This window comes from Oncorhynchus masou, unplaced genomic scaffold (assembly GCF_036934945.1).
Source record: "Oncorhynchus masou masou isolate Uvic2021 unplaced genomic scaffold, UVic_Omas_1.1 unplaced_scaffold_558, whole genome shotgun sequence".
Classification (NCBI taxonomy): Eukaryota; Metazoa; Chordata; class Actinopteri; order Salmoniformes; family Salmonidae; genus Oncorhynchus; species Oncorhynchus masou.
The window spans coordinates 385,725-406,283 of record NW_027011997.1 but is presented as its reverse complement, the minus strand read 5'-3'; the positions used below and the strand labels follow the sequence as shown (position 1 = coordinate 406,283).

The window sequence follows — 20,559 nt, the reverse complement described above, 5'->3', positions numbered from 1 at the left end:
TTGGGTGGAATAATTACGGAATCAGTTGGCACGCAACCCAGTGCAACAGTCTCGAAGTACATTTGTTTACATATTGAAATGGCGTTTCATATCTAATTGATTGATGCCAGGTTTAAACTGTGTTCCAGGAAATAGGTGAAACTGTTTGTATGTTTCTAATTTATGGGGGCAGAATAGGCGGTTGCACTTCTTTTTTGTGATTGGTTTTTCAGCCGTGCCCTTCTTTAAATCGACGGCGGAAGGATTATCGAGACATTGAACGGTTAGTTTAATTTGTTTGCTTTGGTGTAAAGATGGAATTGCACATAGCACAATTAATCGTATAGCTTGTAACTAACATTATTTAGTCAGATTACGTGATATGTGCAAGCGAAAAGCTGTTTTTACCCATTGAAATGTTTGTCGCTCACACGATATCACACAGCAGTCAGTGCCTGCTGACTCAAAATTTGCTTAGCTAGTTACGCCTAGTAACCCGCCAGCTATCAGTAAACATTAATTAAACAACATTGTTGTTTTTCAGGGTCATGACAAGGGCTCGCCCAGCAAATCAACTATCTTATTCCCCGAATCTTTTGAAAACCACCTGTTAATTGTACAAGCCTGTGTTGTGTTTGTAGCAAGCTTGTGTTATAACTAGCAAGACAGAGGGCATGTATGGTTTACGGTAGCTATAGCTAGCTATTGATCTCTTTTTAAGTAATATGTGCGGTCTTTTCTCTGTGCAGATTCAATGCAAGATGTCCACTGAAGTCGAGTTTTTGCGTGATCAAGGTTAATTGGATAATCTCTGAATACTAGCTACTAGTTGTGTTGTCATATCCATTCTAGCCATAGCCTACCTGTGATGAAACCAGGAGACTTTTGAAAGAGTCCAGCACAATGTCAAAATTCTCTTGGTTGCATTGCAGCTAGCCACAGCCATACCCTTTTCATAAGGTTTGCATATTATATTTATGTCATTGTTATTGTCTAGCATCTGATTTCATACTGTATTTATCATTGCAGTCCAAAGGCTGAACTCTGCCTTGAGTCACTATCAGGATAGGCACCGCTCCGAAGCCACATCAGCACCACAGGTACTGTAAGGTGTGAAAGGGTTTTGCTGGGATATAGCAACAGTCTATTATTAAGCAGTTGTAGTCTAGTTTGGCTCAGTGCCAAAAAGATAAACCTATGTTCGTTAGCAATGGTCAAACATTAGCTGCTAGCCTATAATGTACTTTTTACTCCATACATTTTCCCTGACACCCAAAAGTACTCGTTACATTTTGAATGCTTAGTTGCACAGGAAAAGGGTCTGATTCTCACACACATCAAGAGAACATCCCTGGTCATTCCTAATGCCTCTGATCTGGTGGACTCACTCAACACACATGCTTAGTTTGTAAATGATGTCTGGGCGTTGCAGTGTGACCCTGGCTATCTGTAAATTAAAATATTATTTTACCGGGTGACTCACTTTTACTGGAGTCATTTTTCTATTAAGGCATTTTTACTTTTACAATTGAGTACTTGTTCCTCCACTGCTGCACACTGCCAAAAATATAAAGCACAAAATATGGCCTAGATGATAAAATCCATTAGATTTTGAGTATGAGTAATACTAGGAGGAGGCAGGCCTGAGAGCTTTCTAAATGCTCTGTTTCTGCAGGATGAAGAGGAGACACACACAGAGACCCCAGCCCCCTGGCTGTCTGACCAGAGGTAAGAGACATGGCCCTCTTTAGCAACCAAAGCCTATGTGTGTCCCCTAAATGGCACCCTATTCACAAAATAGTGCACTTCTTTTCATCAGTGCGCTGCCCATAGGGTTCTAGTCAGGAGTTGTGGAGTAGGGTGTCATACGGAACACAGCACATGTCCCGGGCTCTTAAAGGTTAAAGGTCGTGTTTTGCTGAGGGTGGGCTACCTGTTTCACTACCAGTCCGAAGTAAAGACCAAGGGTCAAAACCAACATTGACACGACAACAATGAAGGAAGTTATGAATGTCCACTTTTTTCTTCTTCTCACTACCCTCTTCTTCTAATGATGAGAACCAACAAAAAGATGTCAACGCTGATGACCGGCGCTTTACTGTTGCAACACTTGACTGTATATGTTGCGGCTACGTATAGTCCAATTTCATTGGACATGGAAGACATCTCTCACCATCCCATCTGGAGACTTTCTACACCCATCTCGCAACGTATGTCGAGCTCAGATCTACAGCACATTCAAAGATGGAGAGTTAAAATATGATAAACCTCATAGCACCAATAACAAGTGATACCTGTGCCTAAGACAACAAGTGATACCTGTTCCTAAGACGACAAGTGATACCTGTTCCTAAGACGACAAGTGATACCTGTGCCTAAGGCAACAAGTGATACCTGTTGCTAAGACGACAAGTGATACCTGTTGCTAAGACGACAATTGATACCTGTTGCTAAGACGACAATTGATACCTGTTGCTAAGACGACAAGTGATACCTGTTGCTAAGACGACAGGTCACCTGTACTGACCAGGAGACCTTTTGAATCTCTAATGTAACAGCGTAGATGTTTTCTCTGTTATCAATCTACATCTTCATCACAGTTAATAAGGGTGATGTTTAACTCTTGACTGAAAAAACCCATAAAGTTTAGTTGGTCTAACTTTTTACATCAGCAGGGCTGTTTTTGTTGCAATTTCCTCGGTCACGTGCCAATTCACAATTACAACTGTTTTTAGAAACGTTGTTTATTTGGTGGGTCACTAGACGACGTGAACTATTTGAGTCCCAATGTCTATATTTGAAAAATGATACAGGTCAGTAGTGTTAAATTAAATGTAAAATAAATAGTTTACTTACAGTGACTGTGATTTTTGGTTTTCTTACCCACCTTAGTTGAATGCATTGACTAAGCTGCTCTGGATAAGTGTTTGACAAATTAGCAATAGGTCATTCCAGTCTGATATAGGTGATTTCCAGTATTGTGCTTGTGTTCTAGTTTGATATAGGTGATTTCCAGTATTGTGCTTGTGTTCCAGTTTGATATAGATGATTTTCAGTATTGTGCTTATGTTCTTGTCTGATATAGGTGATTTCCAGTGTTGTGGTTGTGTTCTAGTCTGATGAAGGTGATTTCCAGTATTGTGCTTGTGTTCCAGTCTGATGAAGGTGACTCCAGTCTGATATAGGTGATTTCCAGTATTGTGGTTGTGTTCCAGTCTGATGAAGGTGATTCCAGTGTTGTGCTTGTGTTCTAGTCTGATATAGGTGATTTCCAGTGTTGTGGTTGTGTTCCAGTCTGATGAAGGTGATTCCATTCTGATGTAGGTGATTTCCAGTATTGTGCTTGTGTTCCAGTCTGATATAGGTGATTTCCAGTATTGTGGTTGTGTTCCAGTCTGATGAAGGTGATTCCAGTGTTGTGGTTGTGTTCCAGTCTGATGAAGGTGATTCCAGTGTTGTGGTTTGTGGATGTGTTCCAGTATAATGGCTCCCCTCCTATCAGAGTATGACCGTCACATGGATGACATGACTGAACAACTGCAGAGCTACCAGGTGAACATTTGTCCAAATTATCGCTGTTCTGTTTGTTCATTCATCTTTTGGTGTCTGACTACAACAAAATGTAAGGATTGTGTTTTACATTGGAGACATTTTATGATGGACTACAATATATTTCCAAAGTGATGGACAGTTAATCTTTACCTCACACTTTGAACTCCAAGATGCAGATGACTGCCATCAGACTGAAGCTGGACACGGTGGTCAAGGAGAATGAACGGTACGGTCTAAACTTCAGTACTCTGACCACAGCCTGCCGGTCCCTTTCTACACCAATGAGGTAAGTTAATGCTGTGTGTGTGTTGCCGTGTCCCATCCAGGCTGCATGCCGAGCTGAGGGAGTCCGTAGAGAGGCAGCTGCAGACCCTCCCAGTCAGTACTGGACCAGGGGTGGAGGGGGACACGCTGGGGGACGAGGGGCTCATCGGCAACCTTCACCAACAGATCCAGCTCTCTGTACAGGTTAGTCTAAACACCTCCACGTGTGTGACGATATTGCGCGTGTGTGTGTGACGATATGGCGTGTGTGTGTGACGATATGGCGTGTGTGTGTGACGATATGGCGTGTGTGTGTGACGATATGGCGTGTGTGTGTGACGATATGGCGTGTGTGTGTGACGATATGGCGTGTGTGTGTGTGACGATATGGCGTGTGTGTGTGACGGTATGGCGTGTGTGTGTGACGGTATGGCGTGTGTGTGTGACGGTATGGCGCGTGTGTGACGGTATGGCGCGTGTGTGACGGTATGGCGCGTGTGTGACGGTATGGCGCGTGTGTGACGGTATGGCGCGTGCGTGACGGTATGGCGCGTGCGTTACGGTATGGCGCGTGCGTTACGGTATGGCGCGTGCGTTACGGTATGGCGCGTGCGTTACGGTATGGCGCGTGTGGGACGGTATGGCGCGTGCGGGACGGTATGGCGCGCGTGCGTGCGGGACGGTATGGCGCGCGTGCGTGCGTGACGGTATGGCGCGCGTGCGGGACGGTATGGCGTGTGTGTGTGACGATATGGCGTGTGTGTGTGACGGTATGGCGTGTGTGTGTGACGGTATGGCGCGTGTGTGACGGTATGGCGCGTGTGTGACGGTATGGCGCGTGTGTGACGGTATGGCGCGTGTGTGACGGTATGGCGCGTGTGTGACGGTATGGCGCGTGCGTGACGGTATGGCGCGTGCGTTACGGTATGGCGCGTGCGTTACGGTATGGCGCGTGCGGGACGGTATGGCGCGTGCGGGACGGTATGGCGCGTGCGGGACGGTATGGCGCGTGCGGGACGGTATGGCGCGCGTGCGTGCGGGACGGTATGGCGCGCGTGCGTGCGGGACGGTATGGCGCGCGTGCGTGCGGGACGGTATGGCGCGCGTGCGTGCGTGCGGGACGGTATGGCGCGTGTGTGTGTGTTACCTGCATTATAATACACCCTACTGTAAGGCTCTCTGGATGAGACCATATGCTGAGTGACTTACATGTCGTGTGCATATATTGAAGTTGTGTGTGTGTGTGTGTGTGTGTGTGTGTGTGTGTGTGTGTGTGTGTGTGTAGGAGCGAGACCAGGCCATGGAGCTGTGGCAGGCCTCAGCCCAGGAGCTGGACCGTTTACAGCAGCTCTACCAGATAACCACCTCTGACGGACAGCTCCATGTTGCCGAGCAACAGCGCCTCAAGGTAGATCCTTCTCCCAGTTTGGCCCCCCTAGAGGGCAGCGTTGTTATGGATTTCATCCCTCTCCCATTGAGATCAGTGAGTGGAGCTGATCGTTGCTGCTTCTAAACCTCTGTAATGCTAGAAGTTGGTACAAGCTTTGAGTTTTACTTTGTGTCCGTAGTTCAAATTAATTCAATGTCGTCGTCTAAGAGGAAGTGTTGTGAGGGAAGTTGTCATTAACCTTTATTATTCTTTGTCATAGGATCAACTGATCCAATTCCAGCAGCACATCCAGAAACTACAAGTCACCAATCAGAAACTGGAATCTGTAAGTTGCGGCCAATCACTAGGTCAAATATATGTGTGTGTGTGTGTGTGTGTGTGTGTGTGTATATATGTGTGTGTATATGTATGTATGTATGTATGTATATGTGTGTATATATATGTAACGTTATAATAGTGTTTTCGATATCGAATGTAGAATATTGGATCATTGGTAAATAATGAATGTGTTTTACACATGGCTACAACACTAACTAGGTCAGAGTGAGTGAGTGAGTGAGTGAGTGAGTGAGTGAGTGAGTGAGTGAGTGAGTGAGTGAGTGAGGCTTAATGCTTGCAGACAGGAAGGAGCCTAATCCATTTGCTCTCCCAGCGTTGCCCCATGCTTGTTAACACACACTATCATTCTGACTTCCTGACTCACTTGCCCGCGAACTGTCTTTTCTGGATCGACTGTCACGTCAGAGACTTGCCTGTAAACTGACATGACAGTACAGGTTTACCTCACACACACCGGCCTTCTGCTTCTGGAGACTCATGTATCCCTCTCCTACATTATTCATGAGGACTGAGGCCAGGGCTTTCCTCTCTCTGTTTCTGTCTACCAGGTCGTGTTCTGTATTCTAGTGTGAGGAGTTGTGTGTGTGTGTGTGTGAGACATTTGGTGTTTGTGAGAAGTTCAGTGTGTGTGTGTGAGACATTTGGTGTTTGTGAGAAGTTCAGTGTGTGTGTGTGTGTGTGAGACATTTGGTGTTTGTGAGAAGGTCAGTGTGTGTGTGTGTGTGAGACATTTGGTGTTTGTGAGAAGTTCTGTGTGTGTGTGTGTGTGTGTGTGTGTGTGTGTGTGTGTGTGTACTGAAGCCATCATGCCTCACCGGCGCGCGTGTCTCTCGTGCCACACTCAGACCAACCAGCAGTTCCTGAAGACGCTGACAGAACAGAGCACGGAGATGGAGGAGCTACGCAACCAGCTCAGGTACACACTACTGCAGTTTCAAAATGGCCGTCAATTGTCCCCAGGACAGATTACTGCAGATCCAAAATGGCTCTCAGGAATGTAGCTCCTCAGGCAGTGCTACTGCAGAGAGCAGGGTTTATTTGTTTCTCTCTTTCCACTCCTACTGCAGATCGGCCAAAGCAGATCTGAGGATGGCCACTGCCAAGGTGGAGGAGATGACCAAGCTGATGCAGAACGTCCAGGACCAGACACAGAGACGGGTAGGAAGCAATAGGGCTTCTAGTTCAACGCCATAGTTTACCATAGCAGAATTGAACCTCAGTCCCTTTATTGTGTGTGTGTAGGAGGACGATGCGGCAGAGGCTCATGGTAGAGAGGAGGCCTCAGATCGAAGACTCCACCATCTCCAGTCAGCCCTCAGTCAGCTAGAGGCCAGGTGAAACACACCTGTAATCCTCACTCCAGTTCCTCTTCCGGACTCTTCCACAGGAGGCATCTCTCTTCAATTCCTTCTGCTAAACTCTTTCTGTCCCCATCTGTCTCCTGCAGGTTGAAGGCAGCCAGTCAGGAAGCTGAGGGTGTACGCAGGGAGCAGGTGGTGTGGGAGAGGCAGGTGGGGAACACTGTAGTTTTTGGCATCCCTATTTTAACGTAGTATCTACAAGGTCATGTAGCTAAATAACGCGGTGTATAACGAGGTGTACCTGTCAGGTGGGGGAGCTGCAGGTGCGCTGTGCCTCTCTGGAGGAGGAACGCTACGAGGCCTTCTCCAAGGTCAGAGACTCCATCCAGCTGGCTGAGGAGGCCTCTCTACAGAAGGACCAGGTACATACAGTCTTCTACTGCTACGGTCTGCTTCCCTGGACACAATCTAACCTCTCTCTGTCTCACCAGGTCAGACAACCCCCTCTCTACCCCTTCCTTCACACCCTTCACTCCTCTCTGTCCAGTCAGGGACTGTCTGTCATTTAGCATAACTCTGGTGATGGTATGTATTTCTGTCCGGTCAGGGACTTTCTGTCATTCAGCATAACTCTGGTGATGGTATGTATTTCTGTCCGGTCAGGGACTGTCTGTCATTCAGCATAACGCTGGTGATGGTATGCATTTCTGTCCGGTCAGGGACTGTCTGTCATTTAGTATAACTCTGGATGTGATGGTGGTATGTATCTCCCTATCAGGCCCTGTTGAGAGAGAAACAGAAATCTGAGGAGGTGGACAGGATGAATGAAGCCGTCAGACAACTGATCCAGGATGCTGCCATACGCACCAGGAAAGAGGTGTCTCTCAACTCCTTTTTCAAAATGCTAACCCTAGTCCTCCCCTACAACTGTACCCTAACCCTAGTCCCGGCATCCTGAACCACCCTCTAACCCTAGTCCCGGCATCCTGAACCACCCTCTCTTACCCTAGTCCCGGCATCCTGAACCACCCTCTCTAACCCTAGTCCCGGCATCCTGAACCACCCTCTCTAACCCTAGTCCCGGCATCCTGAACCACCCTCTCTAACCCTAGTCCCGGCATCCTGAACCACCCTCTCTAACCCTAGTCCCGGCATCCTGAACCACCCTCTCTAACCCTAGTCCTGGCATCCTGAACCACCCTCTCTAACCCTAGTCCCGGCATCCTGAAGCACCCTCTCTAACCCTAGTCCTGGCATCCTGAACCACCCTCTCTAACCCTAGTCCCGGCATCCTGAACCACCCTCTCTGACCCTAGTCCCAGCGTTTTACCATAGTGTTTCATTATCTCCAATACATCACCAGTACTCTACTACCTCAACCTGTTAGGCTGCTGCCTCCTGACCACGTTCTCTCTTGATGCTGTGTTCTCAGTAGAGGAACGGAGCTGCCTCCTGACCACGTTCTCTCTTGATGCTGTGTTCTCAGTAGAGGAACGGAGCTGCCTCCTGACCACGTTCTCTCTTGATGCTGTGTTCTCAGTAGAGGAACGGAGCTGCCTCCTGACCACGTTCTCTCTTGATGCTGTGTTCTCAGTAGAGGAACGGGGCTGCCTCCTGACCACGTTCTCTCTTGATGCTGTGTTCTCAGTAGAGGAACGGGGCAGACTAAGGACACTGCTGACCTGTAAAACGACTGATCTAAATCGAAACGGGCCGTAACTTTAACCATAACCAAACCCTAACCTAACTTTAACCAAACCATAACCAAACCCTAACCTAACTTTAACCGTAACCAAACCCTAACAAAACTTTAACCATAACCAAACCCTAACCTAACTTTAACCATAACCAAACCCTAACCTAACTTTAACCATGACCAAACCCTAACCTAACTTTAACCAAACCGTAACCTAACTTTAACCAAACCCTAACCTAACTTTAACCAAACCCTAACCTAACTTTAACCATAACCAAACCCTAACCTAACTTTAACCATAACCAAACCCTAACCTAACTTTAACCATAACCAAACCCTAACCTAACTTTAACCATAACCAAACCCTAACCTAACTTTAACCATAACCAAACCCTAACCTAACTTTAACCATAACCAAACCCTAACCTAACTTTAACCTTAACCAAACCCTAACCTAACTTTAACCATAACCAAACTTTAACCATAACCAAACTTTAACCATAACCAAACTTTAACCAAACCCTAACCTAACTTTAACCATAACCAAACCCTAACAAAACTTTAACCATAACCAAACCCTAACAAAACTTTAACCATAACCAAACCCTAACAAAACTTTAACCATAACCAAACCCTAACAAAACTTTAACCATAACCAAACCCTAACAAAACTTTAACCATAACCAAACCCTAACAAAACTTTAACCAAACCCTAACCTAACTTTAACCATAACCAAACCCTAACCTAACTTTAACCATAACCAAACCCTAACTTTAACCAAACCCTAACTTTAACCAAACCCTAACTTTAACCAAACCCTAACTTTAACCAAACCCTAACTTTAACCAAACCCTAACCTAACCATAACAAACCATAACCAAGCCCTAACTTTAACCAAACCCTAACTTTAACCAAACCCTAACTTTAACCAAGCCCTGACTTTAACCATAACCAAGCCCTGACTTTAACCATAACCAAGCCCTGACTTTAACCATAACCAAACCCTAACTTTAACCATAACCAAACCCTAACCAAACCCTAACCTAACTTTAACCAATTCTGAAATGATCTGTTTGCAGCTCAGCAGTGTCCGTATAGCTTTTCCCTTGAGGAACTCCCTGACCTGACTTCTCTGCCTGGCTGTTTACCAGGGAGGGACTGTGATTACCATTCTATTAATGGCTCTTGATTTAAGATTTAACGCCCCAAGCCTGTTAATGTTAGCCTTCACCAGGCTGTCAGACACGGGTCTAAATGTAGACGTGCCTGGACACTGAAATAGCACAGACTCACAAGCTGCAGTGTGCATTTCACTGTGAAACCAGGGGTGCAGCGCTCTGCATTTACCTCTGAAAACCCTGATTTACAGAATATAATTGTTTTGTCAAGTTTACTTATTTGTATTTAACCGTGATTTTACCAGGTAAGTTGACTCATTTACAACAACGACCTGGGGAATAGTTACAGGGGAGAGGAGGGGGATGAATGAGCCAATTGTAAACTGGGGATTATTAGGTGACTGTGATGGTTTGAGGGCCAGATTAGGAATTTAGCCAGGACACCGGGGTTGACACCCCTATTCTTACGCTAAGTGCCATAGGATCTTTAAAGACCTCAGAGAGTCAGGACACCCGTTTTAACGTCCCATCCGAAAGACGCACCCTAAACAGGGTAGTGTCACCAATCACTGCCCTGGGGCATTGGGATATTTTTTAGACCAGAGGAAGGAGTGCCTCCCACTGTCCCTCCAACACCACTTCCAGCAGCATCTGGTCTCCCATCCAGGGACTGACCAGGACCAACCCTGCTTAGCTTCAGAAGCAAACCAGCAGTGGTATGCAGGATGGTATGCTGCTGGCTAAAGTGACAGTATACATCCCACATATTCTACCTGCTCTATCTGTTGTTCCTTCAGGTGTTCTTGACTAGTTCTGGATTGTGTTCCTATCAGGTAGAGAACGTACGTAAACAGTGCAACTCACAGATCCATCGGATGGCTGAGGAGCTGTCGGCTCTACAACTGGAGTGTGCAGATAAAGAGTCTCAGATGGAGAGGTCCATGAGAGAGATGAGGGCAGTGGAGGAGGAACTGGAGAAGGTGAGGGGGGGGGGACTGGAGAAGGTGAGGGGGTTGTGGAGGAGGAACTGGAGAAGGTGAGGGGGTGGGGAGGACCTGGAGAAGGTGAGGGGGGGGGGGTGGAGGAGGAACTGGAGAAGGTGAGGGGGGTTGTGGAGGAGGAACTAGAGAAGGTGGGGGGGTGGGGAGGACCTGGAGAAGGTGAGGGGGGGTGGAGGAGGAACTGGAGAAGGTGAGGGGGGTTGTGGAGGAGGAACTAGAGAAGGTGGGGGGGGGGTTGTGGAGGAGGAACTGGAAAAGGTGAGGGGGGTTGTGGAGGAGGAACTGGAGAAGGTGGGGGGGGGTGTGGAGGAGGAACTGGAAAAGGTGAGGGGGGTTGTGGAGGAGGAACTGGAGAAGGTGGGGGGGGGTTGTGGAGGAGGAACTGGAGAAGGTGGGGGGGGGGGTTGTGGAGGAGGAACTGGAAAAGGTGAGGGGGGGTTGTGGAGGAGGAACTGGAAAAGGTGAGGGGGGTTGTGGAGGAGGAACTGGAGAAGGTGAGGGGGGTTGTGGAGGAGGAACTGGAGAAGGTGAGGGGGGTTGTGGAGGAGGAACTGGAGAAGGTGAGGGGGGTTGTGGAGGAGGAACTGGAGAAGGTGAGGGGGGTTGTGGAGGAGGAACTGGAGAAGGTGGGTGGGGGTTGTGGAGGAGGAACTGGAGAAGGTGATGGAGTGGAGGAGGAACTAGAGAAGGTGGGGGGGTTGTGGAGGAGGACCTGGAGAAGGTGGGGGGAGAACTGGAAAAGGTGGGGGAGGGGGACTGGAAAAGGTGTGGGGGGTGGAGGAGGACCTGGAGAAGGTGAGGAGGAACTGGAGAAGGTGAGGGGGTATGTGGAGGAGGTGAGGGGGAGACTGGAAAAGGTGTGGGGGGGTGGAGGAGGACCTGGAGAAGGTGGGGGAGAACTGGAAATGGTGTGGGAGTTGTGGAGGAGGAACTGGAGAAGGTGTGGGGGGGTGGAGGAGGAACTGGAGAAGGTGTGGGGGGGGGGGGGGTGGAGGAGGACTTGGAGAAGGTGAGGGAGGGGGGGTGGAGAAGGTGAGGGAGGGGGGTGGAGAAGGAGAGGTGATTGGGGAAGAAGTCATGCTATTGTTTTACCAAACTGGATCGTACATTCCTACAGGTGGTGAAGGAACTTTATAGGGAATGGAGGGTATGAAGCGTTCTAATGCATTATAACCTGTTCCTATGTCATCTGTACTTCAGGTGTATAAGGAGGGTAGAGGAGAGCCAGAGTACAGGAAGGTGAGGGAGGGGGGGTGGAGAAGGTGAGGGGGGGGGGGGTGGAGAAGGTGAGGGGGGGCGGAGAAGGTGAGGGAGGGGGGGTGGAGAAGGAGAGGTGATTGGGGAAGATGTCATGCTATTGTTTTACCAAACTGGATCGTACATTCCTACAGGTGGTGAAGGAACTTTATAGGGAATGGAGGGTATGAAGCGTTCTAATGCATTATAACCTGTTCCTATGTCATCTGTACTCCAGGTGTATAAGGAGGGGAGAGGAGAGCCAGAGTACAGGAAGATGGAGGCCCTCCACCAGAGGTCTCTGAATGCTGAGAGACTGAAGGACGACATGAACATCACCCTGCAGAGCACACACAACAAGATGAAGAAACTGGAGATGGAGTGAGACATATATATCTGTGTGCTTAGTCTGAGCTGCTGATCTGAGATCTGTGTTCAGCTGTTAAGTCTGCCTGTCATCTGTCTGGACCCAAGTGTATACAGTACTTTGTAATCTAAATGCCCCCTCTGTCTCTTCCTCCTTCTCCCCCTCCCTCCCCTTTCCCCCACAGCTACAGTGAGGAGTTGTCCCGGTGCCAGGAGGAGGTGCGGCGGCTGCAGGGGTCTCTGTCTGCAGCCAGGGAGGACTGCAGCGGGGTCAGCGAGGAGCGGCTCCAGCTGCAGCAGGAGAACATGCAGCTCCGCAGGGAGATGGAGGAGCTACGCAAGGCTAGCATGATGACCCAGAGGAGAGCTAAGCAGCAGGTGAGACTACCTGGTTAAGCACCTTTAAGACCAGACTGGATGCAGTATGAACGGGAGGGATCGGGGTAGAGGAACGACAGGGATATAAACCAACTATGCAAGGCTTTGCTGCTCGCACAGAGACGGGCGTAACAGCACGTAAGACCAGTCTGTAGAAACAGAGATGAGGAGGGAGGCAGGTGGGAGATGAGGGAGACAGGTCTATCAGGTAGAGGAAGGTGGGAGACAGGTCTAGCAGGTAGAGGAAGGTGGGAGATGAGGAGGGAGGCAGGTAGAGGAGGGTGGGAGATGAGGAGGGAGACAGGTAGAGGAAGGTGGGAGATGAGGAGGGAGACAGGTAGAGGAAGGTGGGAGATGAGGAGGGAGACAGGTAGAGGAAGGTGGGAGATGAGGAGGGAGACAGGTCTAGCAGGTAGAGGAAGGTGGGAGATGAGGAGGGAGACAGGTAGAGGAAGGTGGGAGATGAGGAGGGAGACAGGTAGAGGAGGGTGGGAGATGAGGAGGGAGACAGGTCTAGCAGGTAGAGGAAGGTGGGAGATGAGGAGGGAGACAGGTAGAGGAGGGTGGGAGATGAGGAGGGAGACAGGTAGAGGAAGGTGGGAGATGAGGAGGGAGACAGGTAGAGGAGGGTGGGAGATGAGGAGGGAGACAGGTAGAGGAGGGTGGGAGATGAGGAGGGAGACAGGTAGAGGAAGGTGGGAGATGAGGAGGGAGACAGGTAGAGGAAGGTGGGAGATGAGGAGGGAGACAGGTAGAGGAGGGTGGGAGATGAGGAGGGAGACAGGTCTAGCAGGTAGAGGAGGGTGAAAACAACATGAGGTTAAACAGGTGGGCAGGTCAAGTCGGAGACACACCCACCCTCACTTCCCCCCTCCTCTCCCCAGGTTTCCCAGATGGAGCAGGAGTATTCCCTAAAGGAGCAGGGTCTGGAAGCCCGGGTCAGGGAGCTGGAGGAAAGCAGTAGGAGCTCCAGTGCTGACCTGACCCGCCTCCTCTCTGCCCAGCAGAAGACCAGCCAGCGCTGGAAGGAGGAGGCCAAGACCCTCACCCTGACCTTTCACACCAAACTCACCAGCCTCAAGTTAGTTCAATGTACTGGGTACACCTGTGTGTATATGACTAATAAACTGTGATCTGAACTTCTTACTGACACTCCACCATAATAGCCCAGTGTCCATACAGGCAAGTCTACAAACTCACCAATTTGGTTTGAAGACGCCCACATTTTCCATTCTGCTTTGAACTTCTTAGAAGCTGTTCTGGCTCTTTCTCACTTTGCAGATCACAGTAAAAACAACGTTTCAAGCCTCCTACACACAATGTAGAAGGGAGAGATTGACAGGCTATGGACCAAATGGCCCACTGTTTGACACAGTTGCTCGTTGATGAGTGGATGTTTTGATATGAGTATCTGTTTGATGATTGGTCGCTGACCGTTATGACACGGTCTGTTGGTTTCAGGGGTGATCTGAGTCGACAGAGGCAACGTTGTCAGGAACTGGAGATCCAGCTGGTGACTGACCACGAGACCATAGTAGAGGTGACTCTAACACATACATACATACACACATACATACACACATACATACACACATACATACACACATACATACACACATACATACACACATACATACACACACACATACACACACGCATGCATACATACATACACACACACACACACACACACACACACACACACACACACACACACACACACACACACACACACACACACACACACACACACACACACACAGAGGGTCTGGAAGCCCGGGTCAGGGAGCCGTTTTATAGAAGATTAAAAAAAGGAACACAGACAATTGTTCAACCTACGTGAATTCAACACACTACTCGCACCTTGAAACCAATAGCAACCCGCATCATAATTCATATCATGAGGAGATGTGATGTCAGTGTATTGTTGCCGGGTCCAGGAGGGGAAGTGTCTCTCATGTTGTGGTTGAAATGTGTCCTGTTGTTGTCTAGTACGAGAGGCAGATGGCAGAGTATCAGGAGAAGAACAGTCGTCTCCAGAGGCGTTTGACTCAGGCAGAACAGAAGGCAACTACAGCATCACAACAGGTACTAGGGGTCTTACACTGGGGCCAGGGAGATGCGCACACTGATGACGTCAGCTCAGTTGTCTGATATCACCACAGGGTCATATTTATTGGGCACGCTGTAGTAAAACAGTTCAATAACGTTGTGCAACAGAAACTAAAAGGGAGTTATTGGACACGTGTAGGTTGTCCCTCCCTGTTTTAGTCAGTGTTACTTAGTTTGGTGTCTAATGAATAGGACCCTGGATCTTATTGAGATGAGATGCAGTGCTGGAACGCTGCGCAGCTAGAAACGGCGTGTCTCCTAACCCATATAATCTTCATGGACACACGTCTTTGAAGAAGCCCTGACACTGAGAGGACTTTGTTGGCTTTGACTGTTTCTAACACACTCATTGTTTTCTGTCTTTTCTCTTTCAGCTGAGTATAATGACGTCACAGAGGAGGAAAACATCGTCCATGGCAGACCTGGAGTCTTTATAGTGGTGTGCAGGGATGGAACCTAAGGATTTGGTGCACTTGTCCGCTGTGCCATATAATAATACAAAATATAACATTTCACTGGCTGTTGGGCTAATTGGCTACATTTTCTACTCGCCAGTCTGAAGTGTACTAGCATCGGGCTAGCTCAATTTCCATCCCTGACTGTGTGCATTACCAACCATTTCTACGGAAATGCCAATGTCTGTTATGGATTTATGCCATTCACTGTGATATCTTTTATTAAAATATATTTAAATTCTCTTTCTGGTATGTTTTATTGTCGTTGTTGGGAAATTAGGAAATATTTTTGTGGTCATTATTTCTGTGGTCAAACTTTTTGTGGTCGTTGTGTTGGGAAATATGAAAATCCATTTTCTTAGGTGTTGTCAGTGTAAAATCTGCCTTCTGTGATCATTGTTGGGAAGTATTTAAATTCACCTTTCTGTGGTGGGATGATACATTCTCTAAATGAATTCATCATGTTTAATGTGTGTGTGGTTGAGCGACTACCTCCAGGATGCTCTGTCAGGTTATCCTGGGATAGTGTGTTTCAATTGTGCAGAATCAAGACGATATCATGAATGTCTGCAGGTTCAACTGCAACCCATCTTTGAGGTCTAGAGTTTTACCATGGAAAAAAAACGATGTATGACAGCCCGCGTTCTGTTGGGAATCTAGCTATACAAACTATATTGTAGGGTGCAGGTATTTTTGCCTAGTTTTAAAGTCCCTGTAACCTTGGGACATGAATGGTGAGTTGTACTGCAAAGCGCGCATGTGCAGCTGTTGCTCTCCAGGAGGTGCTGGTTGCTAAGAAACATTACACTCACGCAGGAGGGCTTCTGACTAGAGAACCGGCGATAAAAAGTGAAGCTAATGTTTTTGCTTCTGTAGTTTCTCTACTAATGTCTATGTTGAAGTGCCATTGATAGCTATGTAAGTAATACACCTTGACTTGCTCAGAAGTATGTTATAAATTGCTAGCGCTACATTGTTTCTGTTAAACAAACTGATGGTTTGTGATATCACTGTATATAACCGTCTCAGCGTTAGCGTATGTTGGCTATGTTTGTTTTGAACTTTTTGATTTAACGTTATATTGCAATGTTTATCTCTTGTTGCCAGGTAAGTTGCTAAACAACTGAAATGTCTGTTATATGTAAGATGACTTGCATGCTACTATAGTTTGCTTTGACACGAGTTGATAGACCAAAACGAAAGGGAGAGCTTATCGTCCCCCACCTCCCTCTCCTTGTGCTCTCCCCTTCTTCACCCCCACACACAGTATCCACTCAGACCCAGAGAGGCAGACTATCTGAGGCCACCATGTCTTCGTTCTCCCAGAAGGGGTCCCCTCGCTGCCAGGCTGGCCCAGGGAGAGAGGAGGTGGCTGGGGCCCGGCAGCAGAGGATGACCCTCTCATTCACCATGTCCCCGGGCCACGTAGACCCAGAGGCACTGAGAGCCAGGCTGATCTCAGTAGCCCCGAGTCAGGCACAACGCAACCCTGATGCCCTGGTCTTCACACACACCACCAAGGCCCAGGAACGCAGGAGGGCAGGGCAGAGACCCGTACCGCTGGAGATACTGGTGGGTGGGGGGTGTGAATATGGGGACCCAGCCACTTGTAAATACTGTTTGCGCACAGTAATGTTTTCTAAATATCAGCCTTTGTTCTCATCCCAGACATCAACTGTCCCATAAGCACATAAACACCTCTATTTACACATCTCCTCTCATTCAGCCGGTCCTGAAGAAGTACCAGGACCACAAGCAGCCGGAGTTCATCCACAGGCAGAACCGGGAGAGGCTGCTCCAGTCGGGCTGGAAGCCTCCGTCGCCCTCCCTTGCTGGGGTAGAGTGGATGGACAAGGCCCCTGACAGACAGAGCTCCACCCTTCACCTCCCTGAGCTGCCTGACCACGTCAAGGAGAAACAGGTGGAAGACTGAGAAGGGCTCTGCTGGACGGACATACGTCATGCAGATTTGACATGGTTTAATTTGAAATCAAGATTGTCTTAACCATGATTTCACTAGTGATATCCAGCCATGTTCTGAAATAAATGATTGATTGTAGACGGTGGGAGGCAGATACTGAGCTGTGCTCTGTTCGTCAGTAGCCCTCCCTATAGCCCTCTCGCTCTCTGATGACTCTGAAGCTCTCTGAAGCTGAGAGGTATCACAGTGGACTGATACGGGTCAGACAACTGTTAAACTCATAGCCTTTGTTGTTCTGTTTTAACCAGTAGTTCCATCAACCTCATTTGAGCCACAGAAGAAACCAGTCCAAAAATCAATATCTGTCTCTTTTGTTGTCAAGAGACGTAGTACAAAGTCCCCTTTCAGCTGTTCATGACGCTTTTCAAAGTCAAATAAATAAAAATACAAAAGCCTGACTGACTGTCACTGCTTCCTCCCTCCAGGCTCAGATGACCCAGAGTACCCTGTGTTCCCCCTCTCCCCCCAAACGCCCTCGCACCTCCAAGTCCGCAAAGCCCTCCCCCACCGGAGCCTTCCTCCACTCCGCCTCCCCTCTCCCAGCCAGTCACCCCATCATCTTCCGCTCTGCAGAGGATGTGATCCGTGCCAAAATACGCTCCCCGCCGGACATCGTCAGAATCATCCGGAACAACCCTCACCTGGGCTTCCTGTACATGACCTCTGCCGCACCCAGGAGCTCCATCAGATATGATGCTTATAACCTCAAGTAAGAGAGGGAGAAACACACACACCCTAACCTATATCAGATATGATGTTTATAACATAGAGGGAGAAACACACACACCCTAACCTATATCAGATATGATGTTTATAATATAGAGGGAGAAACACACACACCCTAACCTATATCAGATATGATGTTTATAATGTAGAGGGAGAAACACACACACCGTAACCTATATCAGATATGATGTTTATAATATAGAGGGAGAAACACACACACCCTAACCTATATCAGATATGATGTTTATAACATAGAGGGAGAAACACACCCTAACCTATATCAGATATGATGTTTATAATATAGAGGGAGAAACACACACACCGTAACCTATATCAGATATGATGTTTATAATATAGAGGGAGAAACACACACACCCTAACCTATATCAGATATGATGTTTATAATATAGAGGGAGAAACACACACACCCTAACCTATATCAGATATGATGTTTATAACATAGAGGGAGAAACACACACACCGTAACCTATATCAGATATGATGTTTATAACATAGAGGGAGAAACACACACACCCTAACCTATATCAGATATGATGTTTATAACATAGAGGGAGAAACACACACACCCTAACCTATATCAGATATGATGTTTATAACATAGAGGGAGAAACACACACACCCTAACCTATATCAGATATGATGTTTATAACATAGAGGGAGAAACACACACACCCTAACCTATATCAGATATGATGTTTATAACCTCAAGTAAGAGAGGGAGAAACACACACACCCTAACCTATATCAGATATGATGTTTATAACCTCAAGTAAGAGAGGGAGAAACACACACACCCTAACCTATATCAGATATGATGTTTATAATATAGAGGGAGAAACACACACACCCTAACCTATATCAGATATGATGTTTATAACATAGAGGGAGAAACACACACACCGTAACCTATATCAGATATGATGTTTATAACATAGAGGGAGAAACACACACACCCTAACCTATATCAGATATGATGTTTATAATATAGAGGGAGAAACACACACACCCTAACCTATATCAGATATGATGGGTCCTGTGTGGCTCAGTCGGTAGAGCATGGCGCTTGCAACGCCAAGCGTCGTGGGTTCGATTCCCGCTGGGTCAACCCATATGTAAAAGTAGTGGCCCCAGCCGACTTGTAAGTCGCTTTGGACAAAAGCGTCTGCTAAATGGGATATATTATTATTATTATTATTATGTTTATAACATAGAGGGAGAAACACACACACCCTAACCTATATCAGATATGATGTTTATAACATAGAGGGAGAAACACACACACCCTAACCTATATCAGATATGATGTTTATAACATAGAGGGAGAAACACACACACCCTAACCTATATCAGATATGATGTTTATAACCTCAAGTAAGAGAGGGAGAAACACACACACCCTAACCTATATCAGATATGATGTTTATAATATAGAGGGAGAAACACACACACCCTAACCTATATCAGATATGATGTTTATAACCTCAAGTAAGAGAGGGAGAAACACACACACCCTAACCTATATCAGATATGATGTTTATAACATAGAGGGAGAAACACACACACCGTAACCTATATCAGATATGATGTTTATAACATAGAGGGAGAAACACACACACCCTAACCTATATCAGATATGATGTTTATAATATAGAGGGAGAAACACACACACCGTAACCTATATCAGATATGATATTTATAATATAGAGGGAGAAACACACACACCGTAACCTATATCAGATATGATGTTTATAACATAGAGGGAGAAACACACACACCCTAACCTATATCAGATATGATGTTTATAATATAGAGGGAGAAACACACACACCGTAACCTATATCAGATATGATGTTTATAACATAGAGGAGAAACACACACACACCCTAACCTATATCAGATATGATGTTTATAATATAGAGGGAGAAACACACACACCGTAACCTATATCAGATATGATGTTTATAATATAGAGGAGAAACACACACACCGTAACCTATATCAGATATGATGTTTATAACATAGAGGAGAAACACACACACCCTAACCTATATCAGATATGATGTTTATAATATAGAGGGAGAAACACACACACCCTAACCTATATCAGATATGATGTTTATAACCTCAAGTAAGAGGGAGAAACACACACCCTAACCTATATCAGATATGATGTTTATAACATAGAGGGAGAAACACACACACACCCTAACCTATATCAGATATGATGTTTATAACATAGAGGGAGAAACACACACACCCTAACCTATATCAGATATGATGTTTATAATATAGAGGGAGAAACACACACACCTAACCTATATCAGATATGATGTTTATAACATAGAGGGAGAAACACACACACCCTAACCTATATCAGATATGATGTTTATAACATAGAGGGAGAAACACACACACCCTAACCTATATCAGATATGATGTTTATAATATAGAGGGAGAAACACACACACCGTAACCTATATCAGATATGATGTTTATAACCTCAAGTAAGAGAGGGAGAAACACACACACCCTAACCTATATCAGATATGATGTTTATAACCTCAAGTAAGAGAGGGAGAAACACACACACCCTAACCTATATCAGATATGATGTTTATAATATAGAGGGAGAAACACACACAC

At 46.8% G+C, this 20,559-nt stretch overlaps 2 protein-coding genes across 3 annotated transcripts in view; both read left to right on the top strand.

Moving 5' to 3' along the window:
* Window positions 1-140: 140 nt before the first annotated feature.
* Window positions 141-15,431, top strand: LOC135536106 (sodium channel and clathrin linker 1-like). 2 transcript variants are annotated; one of them, XM_064962489.1, is made up of 22 exons: window positions 141-262; window positions 729-774; window positions 1,009-1,079; window positions 1,655-1,707; window positions 3,459-3,531; window positions 3,702-3,757; window positions 3,858-3,999; window positions 5,081-5,203; window positions 5,445-5,510; window positions 6,370-6,440; window positions 6,592-6,682; window positions 6,767-6,858; window positions 6,972-7,035; window positions 7,134-7,247; window positions 7,604-7,702; window positions 10,474-10,620; window positions 12,116-12,258; window positions 12,429-12,621; window positions 13,506-13,702; window positions 14,083-14,161; window positions 14,614-14,709; window positions 15,108-15,431. In XM_064962489.1, exons 2-22 carry the CDS (start codon window positions 741-743, stop codon window positions 15,168-15,170), a joined length of 2,067 nt encoding a protein of 688 aa, XP_064818561.1. In that variant the 5' UTR covers window positions 141-262; window positions 729-740; the 3' UTR covers window positions 15,171-15,431. The 2 variants fall into 2 exon arrangements, with proteins under 2 accessions (XP_064818561.1, XP_064818562.1); XM_064962490.1 differs by lacking the exon at window positions 7,604-7,702.
* A 1,031-nt stretch (window positions 15,432-16,462) lies between these two features.
* The window catches only part of LOC135536109 (dynein axonemal heavy chain 6-like), a 193,352-nt gene continuing 189,255 nt past the window's right edge, over window positions 16,463-20,559 (top strand). The window contains 3 exon segments of the mRNA XM_064962498.1: window positions 16,463-16,760; window positions 16,915-17,109; window positions 17,595-17,878. Coding sequence (XP_064818570.1) covers window positions 16,497-16,760; window positions 16,915-17,109; window positions 17,595-17,878 — 743 coding nt within the window. The 5' untranslated portion in view covers window positions 16,463-16,496.